Genomic DNA, 27,154 nt, shown 5'->3' with positions numbered 1-27,154 from the left:
AAAAAATAACTTCAGGGATCCCTGGGTGGCGCAGTGGTTTGGCGCCTGCCTTTGGCCCAGGGCGCGATCCTGGAGACCCGGGATCGAATCCCACATCGGGCTCCCGGTGCATGGAGCCTGCTTCTCCCTCTGCCTGTGTCTCTGCCTCTCTCTCTCTCTGTGACTATCATAAATAAATAAAAATTAAAAAAAAAATAACTTCCCCGATAGCTCCTGCTAGCACCTGCCAACCTCTGACGTCTCGTCTCCTGCGTCTCCCCACTGTCTCAGCAGCTCCTGGAGAGCAGGGGTTTGATCTGCTTGGCCCAGAACAGTCTACCCAGCGACCACCATAGCCCTGGACGCGCCAGCAGCTTAGGAAACATGTGCTGGCTGAGCACACGGGGGAACGACGTCAAACCGGAACGCTTTGGGGGCGCCGAGTTCCTCCTCCACCCACCCCAACGCACTCGGGGGCGGGGCTGCGGCGGCGCAGGGGAGGGGCGGAGCCGGCTGGCGGGCCCGGCGGGGCGGAACCCGAGGCGCGCGGGCTGGCGCGGCCCGGAGGACTGACGGGAGGGCGCCCGCGCTGCCCGCCGGAAGTGGCCGGGACGCGGCGGGAGCGCCGAGCAGCCGCCATGGAGCGGCGGGAGCCGGGCGCCGCGGGCGAAGATGCCATGGACTCGTTCCTGGAAAAGTTCCAGAGCCAGCCGTACCGTGGCGGCTTCCGCGAGGACCAGTGGGAGGAGGTGGGCGGCCCGGGGACGCACGCGAGTGTCGGGGCGTCGTCCGGACCCCGGGGCTGGCGAGCAGGCGCCTCCCGGACGCCGGACGCCCGCACCCCGAACCCGCACCCCCGAGCCCCTGCACCCCAGGCCCCCCGCACCCCCGAGCCCCTGCACCCCCTGGTCCCCCGAGCCCCTGCACCCCAGGTCCTCCGAACCCCTGCACCCCCGGCTCCGCGTACCGCAGGTCCCCCGCATCCCCGAGCCCCTGCACCCCTAGGCCCCCCCGTGCCCCCAAGCCCCTGCACCACGGACCCCCCTGCACCCCTAGGCCTCCCGCACCCCCGAGCACGTGCACCCCTAGGCCTGGACCGTCCGGCCCCCTGCACCCCCCAGCCCCCGCACGCCAGGCCCCCCGCCCCCTCGCCCCCTCCCCTCCCGCCCCTCAGGCCCCGCCAGCGGTTGGGTGGTCTCCACCTGGTGGGAGCCTTAGAAAATCGGCCTGGGGTCTGGAGGGCGGTCTTCAGCCAGCACATCTAGGGGTCCGGGTTTTAGGCAGACGTGGGACTCCTCCACTTAGTTACTTAACTTTTCTGAGCCCGCTCCCTCATGTGTACGATTTCCCTGTAACTATAGCTACAGCCTTGTAGGATTGCGGGGAAGATGAAGGGATAAGGGGTAGGGTGGGTGTAAGGTGCCGGGAACACAGGAGCGCCTAATTAATGGTGGTTCCCACCGCCCTTGAAAGAATGTGAGAACCGAAAGGATTTCGTTAGCGATCCTTACCCTGCGCTCCCATCTTACACTGGGGAAACTGAGGCCTGGGTGGGGGAGCGAGGTAGATAATCATGGTCTGCAAATCATGATGAGTAAGAGCATTTTGGGTTTTTTTTGTTTTTTTTTTGAGTAAGAGCATTTTGATACAGACATGGGGAAGTGGGTCTCCTCTGTGGAAAATCGTATTCTTAAAGTTCATTCTTCACCTCCAGGAATTTGAAAAGGTCCCCCTGTTTATGAAGAAAGCGCCATCTGAAATTGATCCCAATGAGAACCCTGACTTGGCTTGCCTCCAGTCAATGATTTTCGATGAAGAGCGGTCTCCAGAAGGTATCTTACAGGAGTCTAGTATTTGTTTTGTGTCTCCATTGAATTGAGGGAAAGAGCGAGTCTGAAAGTTTCTGATAACAAGAAATAGTTACCCTGGGCTAGCTTGTCACTATTCCACATATACCTTCTCCCCCCAATACCTACTAGATGCTAGGCTTTGGGGGTAAGGAGATGAATAAGATTGTCCTCAAAGGTCTCACGCTCCAGTGGATAGCCAGATTGTCCTGTGTGTGTGAGAAGTGCCAACACATAGCTGTGTGTACTAGGTGCTGTGGGAGCACTGAGGACGGGGACGTAGGGAGTGGGCTCAGTGGATTGGAATCTTGGACTGATTCTTAACAATTTTATAGGCTCCAATAGGGTGAGGAGAGGGGAATCGGTATTCCAGGGATAAAACATAAAGCAAAAACATAAGATAACTTCCCCCCATTTCTTTAGTAAATTAAAAAAAAATGTTCTTCCAGAGGTAGGATAAGTACACGCTTTTCCTTTATTTATTTATTTATTTTTGGCAAGCATCTAATAATCTACTCTGTAAGATACTTGGAATTGATTGTAGCATTAACTACACATGACTTTGTTTCTTCACGTTGATACCCAGTTTTATACGATTTATTTTTGAGCTTGCTTTAGTGGTTTCTTCTATTTGGTTTATCATATCTAATATGTGATTTAGAATATTTTTAATACTAATATTTTTAATATTTTAATTTTCTTTTTGATTTTTGCCTTTACAAAAATAGGAAATAGTGATTATTTATTCTTTTCTTTGCAGAACAGGCCAAAACCTATAAGGATGAGGGCAATGACTACTTTAAAGAAAAAGAGTATAAAAAGGCGGTGATTTCATACACTGAAGGATTAAAGAAGAAATGCTCAGACCCTGATATGAATGCTGTCCTTTATACCAACCGGGCAGCAGCACAGTACTATCTAGGTAATTTATTCCATTATTTAGTGCTTTCTAAAGAACTAATGTATGGTGAAAGCCATTATAATGGCTAGTGCAGAGTTTGAGTGTCAGATGAAGAACCTAACTTATCCAGAAAGTTAGTTATCCAATTACTCTAATTGAACTCTGATCTTCCAGGTAGACTTGGTGAAAAGGGAAAGCAGTTATATTGTATAATTCTTCTTATCTGAACCAAATGAGTGACATACCTTAATATGTGAGTTGGTATGACCTGGGACTTTTTTGTTTTAGCCTAAATGTTTCTCTCTCAATGTGTTTTTGTTTCTGGCCTTTTATCCTCTTGTTCAGGTTGCTAGAAGGATTCAAGCAATAGAGATATTTATGTAGGAGTAACTATCTTAAAGGGAGAATTTTTTTCAAAGAGTATTCTGTAGAACCCTTGAAGTGAAAGATATTCTTTGGACAAGTAAAATTGGAAAGTGCTGCTGCTTTGTTGGCAATCACAGTGCACATTAGTATGTTAAAGATGTTGAGATGACCTACAGCAAAGAACCTTACCCTATGATTCTTAAGTTTTGTAAACTCCCTTTTTAAGTAACACTTATTAACATGTAGGACTATTCTGCAGATGTGACTTTGGGAAACACTGATTACTGGGAGGCATTATTAATAGCTCATGACTAGTCCTGGTCATGTTAGACCCATGTTTATTATCACAGAGTTTAAAGAGACCTGGGGCCTCTGAGGGGCTGGTAGAGAATAAGCTTTGCTGGGATTCATCAATATTTAAGCAGAGTCTCTCTGTTACTGTAGTTTGCCCCAACTGTTGTCTCCTTTAGCATGTTCCATTATAATATTCTAAACAGTAAGAGTGGTCAACCCCCTCATTTTGCTTAGGCCCAGAGAAGGATCCTCTGATTAGTGCAAGAAGCTGGACGAGAAACCCATTTTTCTGACTTCTAGAGGAATACATTTTTTCATTCAGCAGACAAACTTTGAGTTCTTGTTCTGTGTTAGGCCCTGGCATGGCAGAGATGAGTAAGATCTGGCCTTTCCCTGAAGGAGTTGGATTCATTTCCTCATTCAATCAGTAAATATATATAAAGCATCTACTGTGTGCTAGGCCTTGCACTGTGAACAATAGCTACATAGTTCCTTTCTTTGGGGGAACTTAAAGATTGTTATGTGCAGGGCTAATAAGACCAGAAGAAGTACCTTGTAAGAAGAAAACTGTGTGTGATGCCAGAGGAGCAGAGGCATAATAATCACAGGCATTCATGGGGATCCCTGGGTGGCTCAGTAGTTTAGCCCCTGCCTTCAGCCCAGGGCGTGATCCCTGGGGGTCTGGGATCTAGTCCCACATTGGGCTCTCTCTTCTTCTCCCTCTGCCTGTGTCTCTGCCTCTCTTTCTCTCTGTCTCTCATGAATAAATAAATAAAATCTTAAAAAAAAAAAATCACAGCCATTCCTTAAATGAGATCTCACTGGTATAGTTTTCAGAGCACTTTCACATTTGTTATCCCTCTTGACCTCATAGCAGCTATGTAAGGTAGGCAAGGTTAACAGCTTTATTCCCAGTCAGCAGAGTAAGATACCATAGTAAAGTACAGTAAATTAAGTAAACTGAACTCTGTAAGGGTACACAGTACTAGGATTAGTATGCAGAATCAGGTTGATTCAAAGTGCATTGAATGGAAGACACCTTTACCCACAGTTCCCCTGGTACTGTCAGTTCCTTAGCCCTGGGTACTTTAGGTTCTGCAGTACAACTTGGCAGCTTTGGGGCTTTCCCTCTGCTGGGTTAGAATTCTGTTTTCTTAGGGCTGTTAAGTCATTTAACCATTGTTCCTTTGTTTTCTAGCTTTAAAATGTGCTCTGTGTTCTTACTTTTCTTCTCTCTGGGTTTATAGCATTTTTGGGAGGAAGGGGGAGAGTAGTGGAGGTTGAGTTAAATCCTATGTTCAGTCTAGCACCCTTAACCAGAAGTCTTTAGATCTCTTTTATTTTTTTTTTTTTTAAAGATTTTATTTATTAATGAGAGATACACAGAGGCAGATACACAGGCAGAGAGAGAGAGAAGCAGGCTCCATGCAGGGAGCCCGACGTGGGACTCAATCCTGGGTCTCCAGGATCATGCCCTGGTCCAAAGGCAGGCGCCAAACCGCTGAGCCACCCAGGCATCCCTAGATCTCTTTTATATACATTTTTTCCCCATCATTACTGTCATGCTGTTTTTCCAATTTTGTATTCAGTTCTTTTCACTTAATTTTATAATATAATCAATTTCACCTGTCATTAAAAATATTTGGGTACTATTTTAATAGCTACATAAAGTTGCATCATTTGGACATAACCAGTGTTTACACAGTTGGTTTTACTGTTTTGCTAGTATTGAGTATACAGCTGCTTTTAGGTTTTTAAAAATAATGCAGTAATGAACACAGTGATAAAGTTTCCCCATTAATTCTGATTATTGTTAAGGTTGAAGCCAGATTTGGCAAACTATGGCTCACAGGCCACATCTGGATCCCTGGCCTCCTGTGAGCTAAAAATGTTTTTTATATTTTTAAAGGATTATAAAACAAGAATGTATAACAGACCATATGTGGACTGTAAAGCCTAAAATATTTACTGTGTGGCCTTTTACAGAAAAATTTTGCTGACCCTTGTGCTAGATTTTTAGAAGTGAAAATAATAGGTAAATACTAAACTGTTAAGTAATATTTATAGTATAAACTAGATAGGGAAGTTCTACCACATGCCCTCCCAGTTTGGATAACAGTGTGTATGATTGCACACTTTTTAAAAAGTGCACTTACATATGTGTGTGTACATATGTCTGTATATTTAGATTGGTTTCTTTTATACAAATACATTGATATTTTACACACTGACATTATAAATACAGAACAAACAGTTAAAACAATGTAGCACAAGCACCCTGTCGTGCCTTTTATGTGCAGATCTATCTTATTCTTTTTAATGGCTGCATAATATTTAATAGCGTGGATTTACATAGTTTATTTAATCATTACTACATTGGGGATATTTAGGGTATCATCAAGTGTTTCACAATTCACAATTTAATGCTGCAGTTAACATGCTCTTACATTTATCCTTGCACATTTGTCTAAGTATATATATTTTTAAGATTTTATTTATTTATTCATGAGAGACACAGAGAGAGGCAGAGACATAGGCAGAGGGAGAAGCAGGCTCCATGCAGGGAGCCCAATGTGGGATTCGATCGCGGGACTCCAGGATCACGCCCTGAGCCAAAGTTAGACACTCAACCGCTGAGCCACCCAGGCATCCCTGTCCAGTTTTTTTTAAGGATAAGTTCTTAGAAGAATATTGTTGGGTCAGTATACGCACAAGTGCATGCTAATTTGCTCTCTAATTTACCCTTAGGAGTGCCCTTTTTCCATGCTTTCACCCAGGTGGATATTACCTGTTTTTAATTTTTACCAGTTCCATGTTAATTTTTTTTTTAAAGAAAGAACTTTCTTTTCTTTAATATTTTATTTATTTGTTCATAGAGACACAGAGAGAGAGAGAGGCAGAGACTCAGGCAGAGGGAGAAGTAGGCTCCATGCAAACCGCTGCACCACAGGGGCTGCCCTCCATGTTAATTTTAATCTCTTCGGTCACTAGTGATGTTAAGCATCTTTTCATGAGCTTGCTACTACCCATTTATAGTTGTTCTGTGGGTTTCCAGTGTTATAGATACTCTATGACTCACTGTACAAGAATGTCTATATTTTTACAAATGAAATTTTGCAAATATTCTGATCTCAATTTTGTTTTCTCTTCTATATGGTGCCTATTAGGCAATTTTCGTTCTGCTCTCAATGATGTGAAAGCTGCCAGAAAGCTAAAACCCTGCCACCTCAAAGCAATAGTAAGAGGTAAGTATTGTAGAACTACAGTAGGATTGTCCTTATGGAAAAGTTGGCACTCACTGCACCAAAAGTTGATGCATTTTAAGCTTTGATATTAAGGTGCTAAGATACTAATGAAGTCACCTCATTTTTGCAATCTTAATATTAAGTTCCCAGTCCTTAGCAATAGCAACATGCCATTTTCAAAAGAATTTTCCAGAGAATAATATCCTTTATGGTTTAAGAATTTGTAGAGAAAAAGAAAAGAATTTGTAGAGAAATTGAAACTCCTCATTTTAAATGAGTAATAAAATTAATTAAAATAAAGCAGTTCCAAAGCCATATTCTAATTTTTTTTTCAAATTAGCTGTTTGAAAGGCGAGATCTTCAAATGTCATGTTAATTAAGAGATAAGTTATGGGACCTTTGCTGATAACTCTGATGCTGAGATGTTCCCAGATTATATTTTCTTTTGTGGTCTGACCTTTCTATGTAATAATACTGCTTGTATTACTTTTATATTTTACCGTTTCTTTGAGAAGCTCAGAGGTGCTTTGTAAACTTTAATTTATTCATGACATATTAATCTTCCTTATATTCCCATGGATTGACTGCTTTATCATAAGCCAAATGCTTTATCAAAGTTATGCATCTTTAGATATGCATAGTTAGTGGTTGGTATACATAGATCCATCTCCCTCAGCTGTAGGGAAAGAAGGTACTATTCAAATATTGGCAAGTAAATTTAGTGTAGTCCTGTCAAATTGGCAAAAACTGGAGTCTATAAATCTTGAATTGTCAGTTTTACCTCAGCATGTGACCTTGGCAAGACACCCACTCTGAGTGTCAGTTTGTTCATCTCTGGAAGATGAAGTTGGATTCTGTTGACATCTAAGCCTTTACAGTTCTGATATTTGGAAATTCTGTGGAAAGTCTAAAGAGGCCAACTGGAGAAGAACAAACATGAGAGGAGAGGTGGCTTAACCTAGAAGCTATTAGGAACAATTTTAGAAGAGACCTAATGTCTTTCGTCTTGCCACTTTTGATGAATGGCTAAGGTCAATTCTGCTCTCTATCTCTATTTATTTATTTATTTATTTAAAAAAAATTTTTTTTATTATTATTTATTTATGATAGTCATACAGAGAGAGAGAGGCAGAGAAAAGGCAGAGATACAGGCAGAGGGAGAAGCAGACTCCATGCACCGGGAGCCCGACGTGGGATTCGATCCAGGGTCTCCAGGATCGCGCCCTGGGCCAAAGGCAGGCGCCAAACCGCTGCGCCACCCAGGGATCCCTCTATCTCTATTTAAAATACCATCTGAGATGGACTTTATTCTGATTTGCAGATGAGGAACCTGAAGCTTGGAGATGCTCAGTATTTTGTCTAATGTCTAGTTGCTAAACAACAGAGCCAGATTTCCAGCCCAGATCTGTCTGATTCCAGAGACTGTGCTCTTTGCCATTACATTGCACCCTTCCCTACTTTAAAAGCCCTTAATACCAGGGAGACTTAACAGGAGTTTTATGTTGAATGGGCCCTAGAGATCTTTCTGATCGAAGATAAAAATATTCCTTGTCTGGGGAATGCAGTACAAAGGGCTTTAATCAACTATTTTCCCTTCAGAATGCTGGCTGGTAGATAGCTGGTGGAGTTTGGTGGTGGTGGTGGTTGGGGGGGGGGTGGTGTTGGTTCCTGTTCAAGGACAGCTCTTTCCATGCATATTGTCCACCTTTTCTAAGGGTTCTGGGTTTTACAGGTGCCTTATGCCATCTGGAACTGAAAAACTTTGCTGAGGCTGTGAACTGGTGTGATGAAGGGCTGCAGATAGATGCCAGAGAGAAGAAGCTTCTGGAAATGAGGGCTAAAGCAGACAAGTTGAAGGTTGGTTGCAGAATCAGTAGCCAGTTGGTATTTGTTACTTAGCATTAATTATTATTATTTTTTTAAAGATTTATTTATTTATTCATGAGAGACAGAAAGAGAGAGAGAGAGGGAGAGACATAGACAAAGCATGCACATAAGTAGGGGGAAGGGCAGGGGGAAAGGGAGAGAAGCAGACTCCCTGTTGAGCGGGGAGCCCAACTAGGGACTCGATCCCAGGATCACGACCTGAGCCAAAGGCAGCTGCCCAACCACTGAGCCACCCAGGTGTCCCTACTTAGCATTAGTTAATATTTCTAAGATTGTGTCTTTTGGGTCATTGTAAACTTTTTCTTCTTTAAAAACAAAACCCAAAACTATTCCCTACTTTTGGAACTCTGGAGGACACAAAGACGTAAATAAGTATTATAATGTGACAGAGGCAAGCAGGAATATATAGTATATATAAGTAGTAGTATCTAACTTGGGCCTGGATAAGGGAAGGGCAGTGATTGGGAATAGCAGATAAGGTTTGCTGAAAGAGGTGATGCTTGATATAATCTCTTGAAGACTGAGCAAGAGTTTACTTGACTGGAGGGTGGGGGGTGGGGAGTGGAGAACATTCCAGATAGGAAAAAGCATAACCATGGGCAAGTTCTTGATAATTCTGAAACTCAGTCCCCTCTTTGAAAATAGTTATCATATATGTTGTTATGTTACTATTAAATAACATAAAATAAATATAAAATAGTTAATATATGTTATGTTATAAAAACTCAGGTTTTTATGAAGATTAAATGAGAATGTCTGGTGTGTATTGTTAGCACATTTCTTGACTTATAAGGAGTTAATTTGTGGCTATTATGATTTGAATAAATAAGAAATGGCATAAAACTGCCATAATATAGTTTGTACACTATGTAAAGCTCTTGAAAAAGAGGAGGGCAATGGACAGTTAAACATTTAAACAGGTGTGCCTTGGTGGCTCAGTCAAGCATCTGACTCTTGATTTCGGCTCCGGTCATGATCTCAGAGTTCTGGGATCTAGCCCCGTGTCAGGCTCCCTGCTCAGCAGGGAGTCTGCTTCTCTCCCTCTACCCCTGCCCTTCCCCCTACTTGTGTGCATGCTCTCTCTCTCTTAAATAATCTTTGAAAAGAAAAAAAACATTTAAACTCTTAAGCTTCTATATAGTATTGTGTAACTCCCAGCTTCAAGACACCTGTAACTTGGTGATGAAATGTACATAATAGCAACAATGATGATAATATACCATCATTACCAAAAATAATGTCCAGTAGATAGCACTTACTGTGTATATCTTCCAGGTGCTATTTAAAGTTTTTTACTCACATGAATTCATTTAAACCATACAACAGCCCTATAAGGTAGGAACTATTCTAATTCACCATTCAGTAGTGAGGTAGCTAAAGCACAGAGAGATCAGGAAGCTGCCTGAGTCACACAGCTGTGGTGAAGCTGGGCATCAGAAATCAGGCAGTCTGGCTCTAGAATCTATATGCTTAGTCCCTATGCAGTACCGCCTCACATGTCTAGAACTAGACTTCGAGACTTCAGATCTCCTGATTCTTCATCTAGTTCTGTCTTCATTGCTTATACTATGGAAGGGGAAATTTTCAGTGCCAAGAGAGCCTTCAGCTCTCCCTGCAAAGGGGTAGGTTTTAGTCAGAAGTCATTCTGGTCATATCAAGTGGTTAAAAAGAAAAAGAAAAAAAAGAAAAGGTATCTGTTGGCTGACATGGCTCGGTAACAGAATTCTGAGGCTAAGTAACTGGGTTTGGGCCAGAATTTCTAAACAGAATGTGCATAAGAGAGAATGTGTAGAGTGCTACTGTGGAAGGACATAGCCAAGCTAATCCCCAGAAAAACCCTTAGTGGACCTAAATGAAAGCTTGCAGGTCCTGTGGCAAGGCACAGTTAAAGGGAGATTTCAGGGCCCAAAAGCCTGACATTGGGTGTGGGTGACATTGCTTGCTGAGCATTGGGATTATTCTATATCTGAGTATAAGTTGACTCTGGATTCCTACATGCTTGGCTTTTGTAAGTGATGGATCTCAAAACAGCCATCAAGGCAATGAATATTACCAGAAATAAATCATGGTTTTGTTAAATGGTAAAAGGGTCAGCTTATCGAGAAGATTTAGCAATTATAAATATGAATGTATCCAATAACAGAACTCCAAATGTAAGAAGCAAAAAAATGGAGGGAGACAAATCTACAAATAGGGATAGATGTCAACCTTCCTCTCTCAGTAATTGATAGAACAAGTAGATAAATCAGCAAAGAGAAGTGGCATCAGCAAAAATAGCCAAATAAAGATCTGCTAAAATTCTTTGCTTCTATAGAAAGTCTATGGAAAACTGGTGAAAATGATCAGAGTCAACTTTTTTTTTAGAGCTCTGAAATGATCCAAAGGCTTGTAGCAGGGTGGGGTCCCTGGGTGGCTCAGCAGTTTAGCACCTGCCTTCGCCCCAGGATGTGATCCTGGAGTCCTGGGATCAAGTCCTGTGTCAGGCTCCTTGTATGGAGCCTGCTTCTCCTTCTGCCTACGTCTCTGCCTCTCTCTCTGTGTCTCAAATGAATGAATGAATGAATGAATGAATGAATGAATGAATAAAAATCTTTAAAAAACAAAGGCTTGTAGCAATCTGGGGAGTGTTTATTCAAGAAAAATTGCTGAACCTCTAAGTACAGCAAACTTCATGACATTTTAACTTCCCTATTCCCATCTCCTCCCTCCCTGGTTCCACAGTAGCTTTGAAAGACTCATGGTTAAAATGAGCAGCCCAGCAGCCACCAGAAGAAGCAGATAGGGTTAGAGCTTGCTCAAAGCCCCATTCCCAGAGAACTGTCATTATTTGACCGTCTTGGTGATCTTGAAGACCATCCTCATGAGGCAGATTTTATTTGGAAGCAGATGAATCTTGGAGCTATCCCAGTATGGAGAGCTTTTTGGGGGTGCTGGGAAGGAGGGATGTGTCAAAAAACAATTAGAAGCAATTATTTAAGATTGTAGCTGCCTAACATAGTGGATAATAGGATAAATAGTAGGCTTACCAGAATATTTATTTATTTATTTTAAAAAAGATTTTGTTTATTCATGAGAGACATAGAGAGAGGCAGAGACGTAGGCAGAGGGAGAAGCAGGCTCCTTACAGGGAGCTCGATGTGGGACTTGATCCCTGGACCTCAGGATTACTCCCTGAGCCAAAGGCAGACACTCAACCGCTGAGCCACCCAGTTTACCAGAATATTTATAAGGAAAAGCTGGGGATTGAGATTCTGCAGGGGCTTTAAAAAGCTCCAACATACTCCTGGAGATCTACAATGTCACATGTGTGTCCAGAGCTATGCATGTGCTTAGGAAGGATCTAAGAAGGCCCTAAGCTCTTACCTCTGTCTGACTTGGAGGTTCTGTGAAAGCAGTAAGTGAAGGCTGAGGCTGAACTGTAAACTGTGGGTGAGTGTTGAAAGTGTGCCACAATCTGCATGTGCCCTTCAGCAAAAGAGTGGGAGACTTTTTGGCTTTAGGCATTAAGGGAAATCTGTCCAATCATTAGCTGATCACTAAACTAACTAAGGACTTTAGTGGTCACATAAAACCAAATACAGGCTTTTTTTTTTTTTTTTAAGATTTTATTTATTTATTCATGAGAGAGAGGCAGAGACATTAGCAGAGGGAGAAGCAGGCTCCCCATGGGGAGCCTGACGCAGAACTCAATCCCAGGACCCCAGGATAACTACCTGAGTCAAAGGCATATGCTCAACTACTGAGCCACCCAGGTGTCCCTCAAATATAGGCTTTACAGAATTAGTTCAGAAAAGTAAACAATGACAGCAATATCAAATATTGCAGAGGAAAGAGAGAGAGAATCCAGTTTCCAGAGTTGTCACATAGTATTATTTTAAATGTCGGGTTTTCAATACAAAATTACAAGACGTGCAAAGAAATAAGAAAGTATGGCCCATAGACAGGAAAAAAATGAATAGAAAATGTCCCTGAGGAAGCCCAGATGTGAGATTTACAAGACAAAGTCTTTAAACCAGACTTTGAAATATGTTCTAGGAAGAAAGAAAGCAATGTCGGAAGAAGTAAAAAAAAAAAAAAAGAAAAAATTTTATTTATATATATATATATATATATACATATATGAACAAAAAGTCTTACCAAATAGAGACTATCAATAAATTATGAAAAAGAATCAAATAGAAATTCTGTAGTTGAAAAGTATAATAATTGAAGTGAAAAGTTCACATATGGGCCCAAGAGTAGAACTGTGAAGATAGGTCAAATGTGATTACCCAGTGTGAGGACCAGAAAGAAGAATAAACATTAAGAGAGGGGTGTCTGGGTGGCTCAGTTCAGTTTGGTGTCTCTTGATTTCGGCTCAGGTAATGATCTCAGGATTGTGGGATTGAGCCCTGTCTATACTCAGTGGAGATTCTGCTTGAGATTCTCTTCCTGTCCCTCTCTCTGCCCATCACCCCCTTTAAAGTTAAATAAATAAGTCTTAAAAAAAAAAACATAAAGATCGACTGAGGGACCTATAGAGTGCCATCAATATATTGTCATAGACATGGGAGTCCCCAGGAGAAGAGAAAGAAAAAGAGACAAAGAATATAAGAGATAATAACTGAAAACTTCCCAGATTTGATTGAAAAAAAAATAGTAATTTACTCTTCCACGAAGTTTAACAAACTCCAAGTAGGATATACTTGAAGAAATCTACACCCAGACACATCATAAACAAACTGTTAAGTCAACATGAAAATATTAAAAGCATCAAGAGAGAAGAGACCTTTCACATATGAGATCCTCAATAAAAGTGACTCCTGAGAGGGTGCCTAGGTGGGTCAATTGGTTGAGCATCCAACCTTTGATTTTGCCTCAGCTCATGATCTCAGGGTTGTGAGATTGAGCCCCTTGTCAAAGGTTCTGTGCTGGGTGTGGAGCCTGCTTAAGAAATTCTCTTGCCCTCTCCCTCTGCCCTACCCCCCCCCCCCCCCCCCCCCCGCACACACACAAAAAAAGGTAACAGCTGATTTTTCATAAGAAGCCATAGAAGCCAAAGGGCCATGGGTTGACATTCAGAGTGCTGAAAGAAAGACTATCAACTAAGAATTCTATACCTGGCAAACCTATCCTTCAAAATTGTAGAGGAAAAGTACAACTCTTTAGTTGTAAATGATATGATCTTGTATATAGAAAATCCTAAGGAATCCACTAAAAATGCTATTAGAACTAATACAGATCAGTAAGCTGGTAGGATACAGTAATATACAAAACCCAATTCTATAGACTTGGAGAATGTTCCAAATATGAAAACAATTCTATTTACAATAGCATTAAAAAGAATAAAATACTTAGACATAAATTTAACAGAAGTAGCAGAAAACTTATCTGAAAATACATTGTTTAAAGAAATTCAATCTAAAAAAAAATGGGAAGACATCCACTGATCAGATGTTAATATTGTAAAGGTGACAGTGCTCCCCAAATTAATGTACAGATTCCACTCCGTCTGCAACAAATTTCCAATTGGCTGCTTTGCAGAATATTGACCAACTGATTCTAATATTCATATGTAAATTCAAGGGACCCAGAATAGCCAAAACCATAAGAAAATTTTTTTTTTTAAGATTTTATTCATTCATGAGAGATACAGAGATAGGCAGAGGGAGAAGCAGGCTTGAGACTCGATCCCAGGACTCTGGGATCATGCCTTGGGCTGAAGGCAGATAGATGCTCAACCGCTGAGCTACCCAAGGGTCCCCTAAAAAATTAAAGTTAGAGGACTTATACTTCCTAATTTCAAATCTTACTACAGAGCTATAGTAATCAAGACATTATGGTACTGGCAGAAGGGGATAGATTTATAGATCAGTGTAATAGAATTGAGAGCTAGAAAATAAATCCTCACATCTATAGACAATTGATTCCCAGCAAGGGTACCCAGACCATTCATGGGGGGAGGGAGTAGTGTTTTGCATATCCACATGACAAGCATGAATATGGACCCCAACCTCATACTATATACAAAATGAATCACAGACCTAAATGGAGGAGGTGATGGTTTTAGACAGGTGATTTTTTTTTTTTTTTTTTTAGATAGAGGCACAGTACAGTGAATATATGAAATGCCAATGAATTGTGTACTTTAAAATGGTTAATATGTCATGTGAATTTTACCTCAAAAAATTAAAAATATGTATAAGCCATAAAAAATAGGATTATTGGTAAATATAAATTTTGTTTCATAACTATTGTTATAGGACTTAGTCAAAACTAAAAAACATTGTTAGAAGTAAAAGGCAAGCCATGGAATTGGAGAAAATATTTGTAATGCATCTATATCCAGAATACATAAAGAATATATTCACTCTGAAAAAATGTTAAATATGGCAAAAGAAACAAACAGGCAGGGTGCCTGAGTGGCTCGTGGCTCAGTCGGTTTAAACATCCGACTTTTGTTGGGGATCCCTGGATGGCTCAGCGGTTTAGTGCCTGCCTTCAGCCCAGGGCGTGGTCCTGGAGTCCCAGGATCAAGTCCCGCGTCGGGCTCCCTGCATGGTGCTTGCTTTTCCCTCTGCCTGTGTCTCAGCCTCTCTCTCTCTGTGTCTCTCATGAATGAATAAATAAAATCTTAAAAAAAAAAAAAAACAAAAACATCCGACTCTTGTTTCTGGCTCAGGTCATGGTATCAGTGTCCGGGATCGAGGCCTGCAGTGGGCTCTGTGCTCAGTGTGGAGTCTGCTGGAGGATTCTCTCACTCCCTCTTCCCCCTGCTTGTTTACTCTCTCTCTCTCTCTCTCTCTCTCTCTCTCTGAAAGAAATAAATGTTAAAAATGACAGGCACTTCTGAAAAGAAGATTTACAATAAGCATGTGAAAATATGCACAGTATCAGTCATTGGGGAAAAGCAAATTAAACCTCAGTGGGATTCCAGTTCACAAGACAGACAATACCAAGTGTTGGTGAAGAGGTGGAGTACCTGAAGCTCTGATCCACTGCCAGTGGGATATAAAATGGTACAACTACTTTGGAAATCAGTTTTGCATTTTCATACACCTATCCTGTGACCCAGCAGTTGCACTCTGAGGTGTTTACCTAAGAAAAATGAAAACACGCTCATAAAAAGACTTGTCTAAGAATGGTCACAGCCTTTTTTATTCATAGTAATCCAGAAACCACTCTTGTGTCCAGCAACAGGAAGGAGAGAAGCAAAATGTGATACTCATACAATGGAATATTACTTGGTAATGTTGTTAATGGGATGGGAGGAAGACTGACGGCAAAGGGGCATGAGGAAACTTTCTAGGGGATAGCAATGTCTGTCTTATTGAGGTGTTGGGTACTCAAGGTATATCTTTGTATAAACTCATTGAACTATACACTTAAAATCTGTAAATTATTACCTCAACAAAGTTGACTTATTTATTTATTTTTTTTAATTAAAGGGCAGCAAACTCCACAGTTCAGGGCTCCTCTGACCTGGTGGTCATTTTACTTTATGTAGCTGGCAAGACTCCATACGAGACTTCATAAGCCACATCACTCACATGTATCCTGTAAATCAGAGTAAAAACATGGGACAGAGTCTGCATCATCCTTGATCATTTTCTAATATGGACCAGACAGTGGTTGGAGGTAGCTCAACTGTGAAAGCAGAATTGGACATAGTTTTTAGTGGTATCTGTGGGGTGGAGGACTCTGGATGGTGCACTCAGACTTCCTAACAGTAGAAAGGAGCTTTGCAGCTCTGATGGCAGACTAGATTGGAGAAGGAATGGACAAGAGTTATCAGCCTTTTTCTCCCTGAAAGGGTAGACTATGTTCACAAGAAAAGAAAAAAAGATCTGTGTTAACTTGTTGTGGGGCTTTTGTGGAGAGGATGAGGGATGGTTGGTACTCTATTTTAGATCAGGTCAGCAAACTGACCCCAGGCAGAATCCAGCCTGTGGCCTGTTTTTCTGCATTCTGTGAACTAGAGATGTCTTTCACATTTTTGAAGAGTTAAAAACAACTAACAAAAGTAGATAATATGCGACAGAGAGCATACGTGGTCTGCAAAGCCTAAAATATTAATATCTGGCCCTTTACAGAAAAATTTGCTGACTTCTGTTAATCTACGATCCTGAGGAAAAAAGCAGAATCAGCTGGTTTGGGGTAGATTTGCAGGAAAAGGAAATCTAAATTATACTTCTGTCAGATTAAGTAGACTCATGATTTTCTCTCATGGATTATAATTAGGCAAAGGGCAAAGCCTCTGATGAGTTCTTGTCCTGGGTTTTTCCAATGCTTCCTATATTCCAGCCATCCCAGAGAAGTTGAAATACCCCATAGACCCTGATGTCAGTCTCTCTACCGAGAATGCTCTTTCTCCATCATCTGGGAGGATGTTTTGTGTCCATCTAAACCCACCTCCTTGGTGGGGAAGAAGACATCACTCTGTGTTTCACAGCACTGGATTCACATTGCCTGGGTAACGCCTAACCGACATTTCCCTTGTTGTCCCCCCTCAGTAGACTGTGAGCTCCGTGGGTATGGGAACTGTAGATTTTAAAATTTCTGCCACCTGTCCTGGCACCAGACATGTGCTTTTAAAATATTAATTGAATTGAATCAGGCCACTGATACTGCTTGACATAGGAGCCTGGGTTAGACAGATACTGGAGATAGTAAGAAGCAGGCTGGAGTGACAGAAGAGGAAGCAAGCTCCCTAGAGCTGATGGATCTGGATTTAATTTTTAGAGAACTGAGCAGAGGGATATCAGGAAAGCAAAGCTGAAAGAAAAGAAGGAGCAGAATGAAAACGAGGCTCTACTCCAGGCCATCAAGGTGAGTTCTCAAACCTCAGGCCCATATGGTCTTGTTAAATCCACTAATCCTCAGGCTTGTTGGGATCCTTTACCTGAATGAATTTGTTCATTTTCTCTCTGCTTCGGTGAAGCAGTATGCTGAAGGGGCTCTGGAGTCAGAGCCCCTGGGTTCAGTCCATTTTCCTGCTTGTGTACATATGTTGATCTCAGGTAAGCTACACTGAACAGTTGCTGTGGGTTAATCATTATTTAATCTTTGCAGTGGCCTTCTGAGGTAGATCTTCTAGTGTCCTGATTTGCTAGATGGTGATATGGTCTTGGGGAGGTGAAGAAACCTCACACAGCTAATGTGTATCAGAGCCAGGTCCTTGCTGTTAGCGACTGTATCCTGAGAAAGTCTGAATTTTAGGATGTTGCTTCTTTAACCCTAACAACAAATTCAACCCTGTCCTTTCTTCTCTGCATTTTAAATGGATGTATTCTGACCCAAATCTTGTTTTTACCTGGATACCCAGCAAGTCATCTGTGGAGCTTTGGCTTGCTTGGTCTTCACAAAGGAGAGGACACTTGCCTTGAGATTGTGGACTAGGCTCTTGGTGTCATTCTTTGTTGAGTTAAATGATACACCATTTAAATTACTTGTTGACTTTGAGAACTTTACTAACTTGCATTCCACTAGTTCCTCCCATAGCAAGCAATCTGTTAACACCTGTTAACAGATTAAACAGGTTGGAATACTCCAGATTCTCTAGCTAATCCTCATTCACAGTGAGGGATTTGGTCATTTTCTAAAATGTAGAATATTGGAATGCCCAGACATTTACATACAGACTTGATTTTGGCTCTCTCTTTAGTCTGACCCTGCATCTCAGGCTTCAGTGTATGTACAAATTACTCTAACAGTCGTATACACAGAACTGTATTTTACCAACAGTTTAAAGCAGGGGTCAGGAGACTGCAACCAGTGGATTACAGCTCTGCCTCTTTGTTTATGTGTTACTTGTGGTTATTTTCACACTGTAGTGGCAGTTGAGTAGTTAATTTCAACAGAGACCATTTGGCTCACAAAGCCTAAAATATTTCTATCTGACCCTTTAAGGAAAAGTTTGCCAACCCTATTTAGGAGATATCAAAAGTAATTTTGGGGTGCCTGGGTGGCTCAGTCTGCCTTCCGGCTCAGGTCATGATCTCAGGGTCCTGGGGATCGAGTCTCGGATCAGGCTTTCTGCTCAGCGTGACGTCTGTTTCTCCCTCTGCCCTTCTCTCCTGCTTGTGATCTCTCTCAAATAAATAAAGTCTTAAAAAAAAAGTAATTTTGATTGCAAAATCTATTTTGTGATAATTTTGATTGCTAGCCTTCACACACATATATAAAGGGGCAGCTCTTCTATTCAGACCTTTGATTTATCTTTATTTCCATGAGATAGTCAAGATAGGTCAATGTGCATTATTTTTAGTATTTCATGACCTAGCTAAACCAGCACACAAAATATATATATTCTTTTCTGTGCCTTTGCATATATTGTTCCTTGGGGATGGACTGCCCTTCCACCACCCCCGCCAATTTCTCTGCCTTTCATAATCATTGCTTAGGGCCCAGCATTCTGCAGTCATCTTCAGCCCCCAATTAATTGAATTAATTATCAATGGTTTGCACTTCTGTAGCTCCACTTCTTACCTCGTGTTGTACTTATTCCCATAGCTCTTTTCCCACTAGACCATGAGCCGAGTCTTGAGGGCAGGAACCATGTCTAGCTTGTCTCTGTTGACACAGGGTCCAGCATGTGATAGATGCCTGCTGAAGATGAGTTATCCCTGCTGTGCTAGGCCTCAGGGGTAATGAAGAGGAATTGTATAGAGCTGGCCCTTGGGGGACTCACAGGTTGGTGGTTTCCTTGCTGTTGAAGGTCTGTGTGTGTGTATTTCTGTTTTTAATCCAGGCTAGGAACATCAGGCTAGTCTCTGAAGCTGTCGGTCAGGATGAAGATTCAGACTCAGAAGGTCTAGGTGAGATTTTCCTGGATGGGCTCAGCTCAGACAACCCCTATGGAGCCAGGCTGAGTGTAGATGAGCAGGGCAGGCTAAGCTGGCCTGTGCTCTTTCTGTACCCGGAACATGCCCAATCGGATTTCATCTCTGCTTTTCACGAGGACTCCAGGTACTTATTTGCCCAAGAGCCCCCCTGTTCTTGCTGGCATGCTCTTTCCTTGCTATCTTGGCAGGAGGAACAAGTGGATGTTTGATTGAGGAGGGAGGGAAATAGAGGGTTAATGGTCTGGTTTGGCATAATCTCTATCCTGGAGCTGATTTCTCCCTTCACTAACTATATAACTAGCTTTGCAGTGACAGATACAAGTCCCATCATCATCCTGACTAGGTTAGTAAGTAGAGCACCACAATATTGTTTGTCCAGCAATGATACATGTCTGTGGTAAGATATGAAGTCATTCTAGGTAGTATATGCAGAGTAATTGTGTATTTATTAGAAAAGATATAACTAGCAATTTTATTTTTTTCCATGATTTTTTTTAAAGATTTTATTTATTTATTCATGAGAATACACAGAGAGGAGGGAGAGAGAGGCAGAGGGAGAAGCAGGCTCCATGCAGGGAGCCTGACGTGGGACTCGATTCAGGGTCTCCAGGATCACGCCCTGAGCTGTAGGCGGCACTAAACCACTGAGCCACCGGGGCTGCCCTAACTAGCAATTTTAATTTGTGATCGCATAGGGCTAATGCTTTAAATGTGGCTGAATGTAAGGAATGTTGAGTCTGAGTCAGTTTAAAGAAAATTACTGTGTCATAACAGGACAAGTAATACATATACACATTTTGGCTTAAGCCAGAGGGTTTTGGCTCACAATGGCTTAGGCCTACATTTCATGTTTTATACATTTTTTTTTTATCTCTTTCTGGATGGGTGTCCAGGTACTGTGATGTAGGAAAATAGATCTTGAGTTATTGATACCCAGAAAGTACATGTTATATCCTTAGGTTTATTGATCATCTAATGGTGATGTTTGGTGAAACGCCCTCTTGGGACTTAGAGCGAAAATACTGCCCTGACAATTTAGAGGTAAGAGATGTTTTACCTTGTTCCTAGTTGGGATTTTAAAAAATTTTTTTAAATTAAAATTTTTTTTAAAATTTCATTATTATTATTTTTTGCTGGGAAGTTGGGTGGGGGGTAAGTTTTTATTGCCTTTTAAAAAATTGTGTCAAACTATATAGAACATAAAATTTACTGTTTGAATCATTTTTAAGTGCCTGCTTCCCTAGCATTAAGTACATCCACATGGTTGTGCAACCATCCCCACCATCTATCTCCACTTCATCATCCCAGACTGAAACTCTGCACTCCTGAAACAGTAACCCTGTATCCTCCTCTCCCGCCAGGCCCTGGCAACCACCATTCTACCTCTTCTATGAATGTGACTACTCTAGGAATCTTCTATAAGTGGAGCTGCATACCATTCGTCCTTTTGTGTCTGGCTTATTTCATTGAGCCTGATGTCTTCAAGGTTCATCCATATTGTAACTTGTGTCAGAAATTTCTTTCCTTTTTAAGGCTAATATTCCATTGTTAGGACCTTTGTTTTCCTTTTCTAAATCACAGCTCATAGAACAAAGATTTTGTCTTCTAATATCCATTTGAGAGTAAGAGGCCAATTGATGTCCCATTGCCCCTGAATACTAACTACAGTGTCGGTTTCCTACAAACAAGGATATTTTCCTTTATAATTGCAACCAGCTATCAAAATTAGGAAATTAGCTTTGATACACTAGTACCATCTAATTCTCAGACGCCCCCGTATCAACTGTCCCCACACAAGGACACCCTTCTTACCACATGGGCTCTGACACCTCATCTGTCCTACAAGGTAGCCCTTATCACTTGGCTTAGGCTGGCGGGCTCCCAGCAAGGCTGCTCTCCACTGGTTGGGTTCTGACACCCCTCACTCCCTGCCAGCCCTCCTGTACAGACATCTTCCTTACACTGCAGGGGCTTTGACACCCATGTAGGGCCATCCTCTGTGGACATCCTTCTCATCCTCCTCGGCCTCTTCCTCTCCTTTGGGCCACCATGGCCACCATGGTTTTTCTTCCTACATCTAGGGGTCTGAATTGCTAGGGAAAGGCTCACAGGCCTTGAATGTTAGCTCCTCTGTTTGCTACCTGGGTGTCACTGGTGAGTTATTTCCCTTCTCTGAGCTTTGGTTCTATCTTTGGAAAATGGAGCTGATAATGCCTTTCTTACTGTTATGAGCGAGGACTGAGTGCTTTATAGTCCCCAACTCTATAAAGGAGTCACTCAGCTAATAATAGTTGCCATCTCTTTAGCTTTTCCCTAGACTTGGCCTCACCATGCCTATTGCTGCTGGGGCCCTGTATTTGTGTCTCATTCCCACTCCTGTATTACTCTTGCAGGTCTATTTTGAGGATGAAGACGGGACAGAACTCTACCGGGTACCTCCCAAGAGCACCCTGCTACAGGTGCTCCAGCACCCCAGGTGAGCCACTTTCATGAGGCTGAGTAGACCAGGGAAGCTGCTCAGGCACCATCCCTGGGAAATAGCCAGCTTCTCACCCCACCACTGATGGATGGCCTTATACTCCCCTCCCTTCTGCCCTGGACACACAACTGTGAGATGGCAACCATGGGGCCTGGCCCAGGTCATTGGCCACATAGACTGCAGTATGACTGAGATCAGTGCACTGTTGCCAGGGTACCCTCAGACTAGGAGAAGTGAATGGAGCTGGTCTGAGCAGGGACAAGCTGCCTGGCTTTTATACCAGAGAACAGCAGGGTTGGTACTCCTCTTCCTCATTGTGCCTGGGTCCCCTGAAACTATTTTATGGAAAGAATACTGGTTTGTGAAGTCAGATGCCATCATTTACTGGCTGTGTGACTATAAGCACATACTGCCCCCCATCCCCGGGGAAGTATCCTCATCTTGAGGATGGGAATACTAATTCTTGCCTACGTTTTTCTCAGGTATTTGAGAGCCAGCAAGAGAGTCAAAATACTTTTGTTAACTGTAAAGGGCAGTCTTGTTGTAAGAGTGCATCTTTGCTAATAGCCATGCCAGTCAGTTGGATTTGGCTTTTGTCTCTTTGTTCAGCTTTGAGGTAGTCCTGGGCTGTAAGGGAATACCCTCGGTAGATTTGTAAGTTGACTCTTGGACTATCTTTCCGTAAGCTTTGAGCAAAGCAAATGTTCTTCCATTTAGGCTAAAGGAGCCTGATGGGCGTAGGGTGGTTGGGCAGGGTAGGAAAAGAGGCTGGAGAGCTGGCATGAAGGCCTTGAATGCTCTGCTCGGGAGCATACTTTATTCTGATAGTGGTATATAGAGCCACAGAGGATGTGTAGGTAAAATTTACAGAGTAGTATACAGGTCTTACATATACTAGTTGATGGTGAAAGATTGCAGATGGGAATTGGTGATGTGGTGACTGATTTGGTAGGGGGTCCAGCTGGTCTTGATGCTTCTGCTTTGGCTTGGTAGGCAGGAGGTGAAGATTTCTTCAGATATGATTGATGACTTCTCTTAGTATTTTCTGGCATTAAACTCCCTTCTAGATTATAGGCACATTTTTAGCTACTCATTTTTTCCACTAGCAAATTATTACCAGTTCTTTAAAGGCCTAAGGTCCACTCTCTGCATCTCCAAAAAATGGGGGAGAAATCTAAACAGAAAGCAGATCTGTGAAGGAAAACCAATTTCATGCTTCTCAGAAAACGTAAATGCTGTTGGAAATGTTTACTTTTTACAAGACCAGTGCTCTAACCCCTGAGCTACGGAACCAAATGTTTACGTTTTAAATGACCGGCATAGGCAAGAGGCTACCCAGGACAGGTTTCTGGCAACTTCAGACCTTGAACTGGGTAGAGCAAAGATGTAGGCCCCTCTGTCTCCAGATCCAAGCACATTGGGTAATGCTAACCGTCAATCTGGGAGGCCAAGGCCTTGCCCCACTCCCCACCAGACCCCACTCTGCTTACTCTATGCCCCAACAACAGCAAATGCAATCTGCCCCTCCTCACTTTAGTTCACTTTAGTTCTCCCGTGCCCCATCACTACCTCTATTCTAAATAAAGTCAAGATGGACATGACATTTTCCAGGAAGCTTTTCCTGATTCCCCTTTCCCATAGAGGGAAGCATGCCCTTTGGGCTAATGCTGTACCTCACAAATGCTTCTGCGATTGTTTTGCTGTCATTATTTATCTCCTTCCCCTCAGGACTTGAAAGTAGGGATGATGGTTTTTGTTTTCAGCACAGGTCCCAAGTTACCCTGGGCATGCACTGTTGAATGAATGAATGAATGCAAGCAAGCAAACAAGCAAGCAAGCAAGCAAGCGTGTTCTTATAGTTTGATTCTGTGTTTAGCCACAGGCATACATGATGCTAGAGGACTGGCCCAAATGTTCTGGCTAGGTCGTAAGAGGGAGAGGGTCATGCTAATTTCCCAGATATGTAAATAAACAAATAAATGTGCTAACCTTGCATTTTAATGTTGACTCACATCCAGAGGTTCACCTTGAATGTTGTTGCGAAGGTACATGGATGATTAAGACTGCAATTCAATTAACCCACTCTTTTCTGTTGTCTTCACTACAGGTACTTTGTAAAAGCCCTGACACCAGCATTTCTGGTCTGTGTAGGATCCTCTACTTTTTGTAGGAATTATCTCCAAGGGAGAAAGGTGCACCAGGTAAAGTGACCAAGCCAGGCTATGGGAGCCAGGCCTCCTGGATCGCTTCCCTCACTCTCTTCTGCCTGGAATCCAGCGTACTTGAGTCAGCTGAGCCTTACACTTTATTTCTCCCACCCTGGGGACAGTGCTTCTATGCATCGTGGTGGGGGTCAGAGCTGCTGACTTCCCTGAACTACATTACAGTCTCTCTGGTCATTGTTGCCAGTGCCTCAGCCGATCTTGGTCTTCACTCTCCTTTGTTGATAAAAAAAAAACTCCGCACCTTGGTCATGACATCCTTGGACTCACTGTGAGCTGTGTTACCACCAGCCTCCATCCCTGAAGGGACCATGTTAGAGTACACAGCAGCTGACCTGAGGAAGTGTACTGGCCTATGGACGCTGACAAATGCCCTGGTTCTGGACCTTTGTGGTGGTAGAGGCCTCAGGGAAGCTACCCCTCAAACCACACATGTAATTTTAAGGCATTCAGGCTGAGGGACTCCAGCCTCCAGGTATCTCACAAGCAGAGAGGCTTACTTTATGGGGAGCTTGTAGACCCTTGGAGTGAGAAGAGGTCAAGAAATCTAACTCCGCTTTCTGCATCCATGAAGACCTACAAACCAGGTTCCTGCAGAATCCCTAAAAAGTTTACCAGTTTTCCTGATCTGTGCAGTAGGGTATACTGACAGATTTGGATGGTGGACTCTTGAGTTCCTCTCCAGTTTTCACATTTTAGGATTTTTGTGCCTTTTAAAAATCTGGCAGTTGAGTTGTTGTCTTCGTATATTTGTCTGCAGCTGGTTGCTCCCTCCTTCCTAGAGGCTATATACACCCTTCCCTGTAGCCACATGACTGTTTGCAGCACCCAGTCCATTCCCCAGGGCAGGCAGAGGGATGTGGGTGGACATGTCCAGACAGAGGTTTGGAGGGCATTGGGTGGTAAGTTCATGTTCTTTTCCTTCTGCCATGAGAACATATTTCCCAGCTAGTGGCTGTTTCATCAGCCTGGGTGCCAGAATGGTAAGACACTTGGGGCAGGGCTGAGGGAGCTGGCCTGCAGCCATTGATTGTAACATGAATGAGAAATAAATGTTTGTTGTAGTCATAAACACTGAGATTTGGGGGTTGTTACTATAGCAATGCTAACTAATACATCATTAAACTGAAACCAGCTGCTATCCTTAAGATCAACGGCCTTTGAAAGGCAATTTGCTGTGGAATATTTACAAAGAACCATGCAGCGTTCCTTCCAGGTGTGGGTCCCTGCATGTGGCATGTGGCCGGGAAGCTGAAGTCCAGCTTCCACCCTTGCCCTGGCTTAGGCCACACTGAGGCCATTCTCTCCCCAGCTGACTCAGCACTCTGTGTGAGAGGCCCAACAGCAGCAACTCTAGCAGGCAGTGCAGGGCTCCGTGTGGCAGCAGTCTCCCTGTCCTGGGGCAGGGCAGGTCTCAGTTTGCCACCTGACTCATCTGTGAAACAGACTGCTTACCCCGCTCTTGCCTGGACACCCCTAAGAAACCAAGTTCTGGGACCTTCATCCCTACCCCCCAGTCCTTTCTTTGGGCTTCTGGCAAACCCAGTTATCAGCCAGCTTCAGGCCCTGCCCCTCTCTCCAGCTAGGGTGGGCAGAAGCAGAAAAGGGAGGAGAGTGACTTAGCATGGCAGTCCATAGACCACAGCTGGGACCCTGGCAGCTGCTGACTTGCTGTGCCTGTGAGGAAGGAGTGTGTGGAGCCTCCATTTGTAAACTGAGTCCACACACCACAGGCTTATCCATCGCACTTCTGGATGGTAGCATCAGACCAGTGATTCTCAACAGGGAAGACTTGCACCTCAAGGGACACCTGTTAATGTCTACAGACTTTGGGTTCTTACAACTTGGTGGGATCTCCTGGTATCTAGTGGGTAGAGGCCAGGGATTCTGCTAAATATCCTAGAGGGCACAGGACAGCCCCCCACAACAAAGAATTATCTGGCAGAGTGTCGATAATGCTTAGTTTGAGAAACACTGCACTAAAACTTCCAAAGGGCAGAGGCCAGATGGAGATTTGTCTTAGTGCCCGGGCCTGACACACAGTGAGTGTGACACAGGGAGCTCAGTGTGTGTGTGCTAATGAACGGATGGACAAGTGAAGGAAAGAACTAATGAAAAAAACCAGTTCTGTTTGGAGGACTCATCTGTACACACATAAGCATTAGCATTGGCATTTCAGGCTCAAGCCCAACTGCCTGTCTTGCACCTTCTCCAAGAAGGCTTCGGGCCTCCCTGGCCCATGGGCCCTGCCTCCTCTGACCTCTGTTATCCTCTGTGGTCTCCCTCCAGGGGAGTGGGTGGAGCGCAAACTTAGGAGCTGGCCGTGGAGGCCAGGGCTAGAGCTTGGCTGGTGTTCGGAGCAGGGGTCCCACTGGCCTGGGTGTAAACCCCAGCTCTCCCCTGCAGGCAGGTGGGTCCCATGAGGCATGCGACCTGCCCCTACTTGGGACACCAGCAGAACCAAGTCAGAGCTCCCTCAAAGACTCAGCCATCTGCCGCCTCATTCTACAGATGAGAAACATGGAGTTCTGGCGCTGGGCAAACCACATACCTGGATTCTTTCCCTTCATCACGACAGCCATGTGCTCAGGCCTATGAGGCCAATTTTATATAGGAGATGGGGACACGAGGTCTTACCACTAGTGAGTGTCAGAGCCAGGATTTAAACCCACGCAGCTCACTCCAGAACCCACCTCCCTCCTTTTCTGTGTTCCTTTTATTGCATTTGCTTTATACACATTTAACCTAATTGGCAACAGCCCAAGTGCTTCAGGTCACTGATGCCTCTGCCCTCAAGGTCACACTATTGAGTAGATGTCATAAATCTCACCTGGACTGGAAACTGCTCCCCCTTCCCTCATCAGCACTGCTGGTATGGCACTCAAGTCCCTCCAGGTCCCTAACCACCCCTGTGGCTTCCTCTCTCCAACCTCCTTAGCCCAGCCATCTTGGACACAGTTCTGCTATGAGCAGGAAGGTGCAGTGCCTTGAGTTTCACCTCTGGAGCTAGGCTGCCTTGCCTTCCAGTTCCATCCCTGCAACTCACTAACGGATGGCCCCAGGCACTCAGGCACTATGCCTCAGTTTCCTCATGTATAACACAAACAGCAT

General features: G+C 43.3%; 1 protein-coding gene across 2 annotated transcripts; it reads left to right on the top strand.

The window, feature by feature from the left end:
- The first annotated feature begins 495 nt into the window (after positions 1-495).
- On the top strand, positions 496-25,115 carry TTC4 (tetratricopeptide repeat domain 4). Of its 2 annotated transcripts, none has more exons than XM_072730832.1 (10): positions 496-728; positions 1,694-1,811; positions 2,587-2,748; positions 6,555-6,632; positions 8,365-8,489; positions 17,241-17,327; positions 19,249-19,466; positions 20,302-20,383; positions 21,736-21,818; positions 23,929-25,115. In XM_072730832.1, exons 1-10 carry the CDS (start codon positions 618-620, stop codon positions 24,029-24,031), a joined length of 1,167 nt encoding a protein of 388 aa, XP_072586933.1. In that variant the 5' UTR covers positions 496-617; the 3' UTR covers positions 24,032-25,115. The 2 variants fall into 2 exon arrangements, with proteins under 2 accessions (XP_072586933.1, XP_072586935.1); XM_072730834.1 differs by having other exon boundaries at positions 558-728; positions 2,592-2,748.
- The last annotated feature ends 2,039 nt before the right edge of the window (positions 25,116-27,154 follow it).

The sequence above is a fragment of the Vulpes vulpes genome, chromosome 12 (assembly GCF_048418805.1).
Source record: "Vulpes vulpes isolate BD-2025 chromosome 12, VulVul3, whole genome shotgun sequence".
NCBI classification, from domain to species: Eukaryota; Metazoa; Chordata; class Mammalia; order Carnivora; family Canidae; genus Vulpes; species Vulpes vulpes.
Note: the sequence above shows the minus strand (reverse complement) of the source record. Positions and strands in the feature narration are given on the sequence as shown.

Bases quoted from the DNA above. Each gene is read 5' to 3' on its own strand.
- TTC4 (XM_072730832.1), top strand. From the start codon at position 618: ATGGAGCGGCGGGAGCCGGGCGCCGCGGGCGAAGATGCCATGGACTCG. The intron at 6,633-8,364 runs GTAAGTATTGTA...TGGGTTTTACAG, and splicing joins CCTCAAAGCAATAGTAAGAG to GTGCCTTATGCCATCTGGAA. The intron at 19,467-20,301 runs GTACTTATTTGC...TTATATCCTTAG, and splicing joins GCTTTTCACGAGGACTCCAG to GTTTATTGATCATCTAATGG.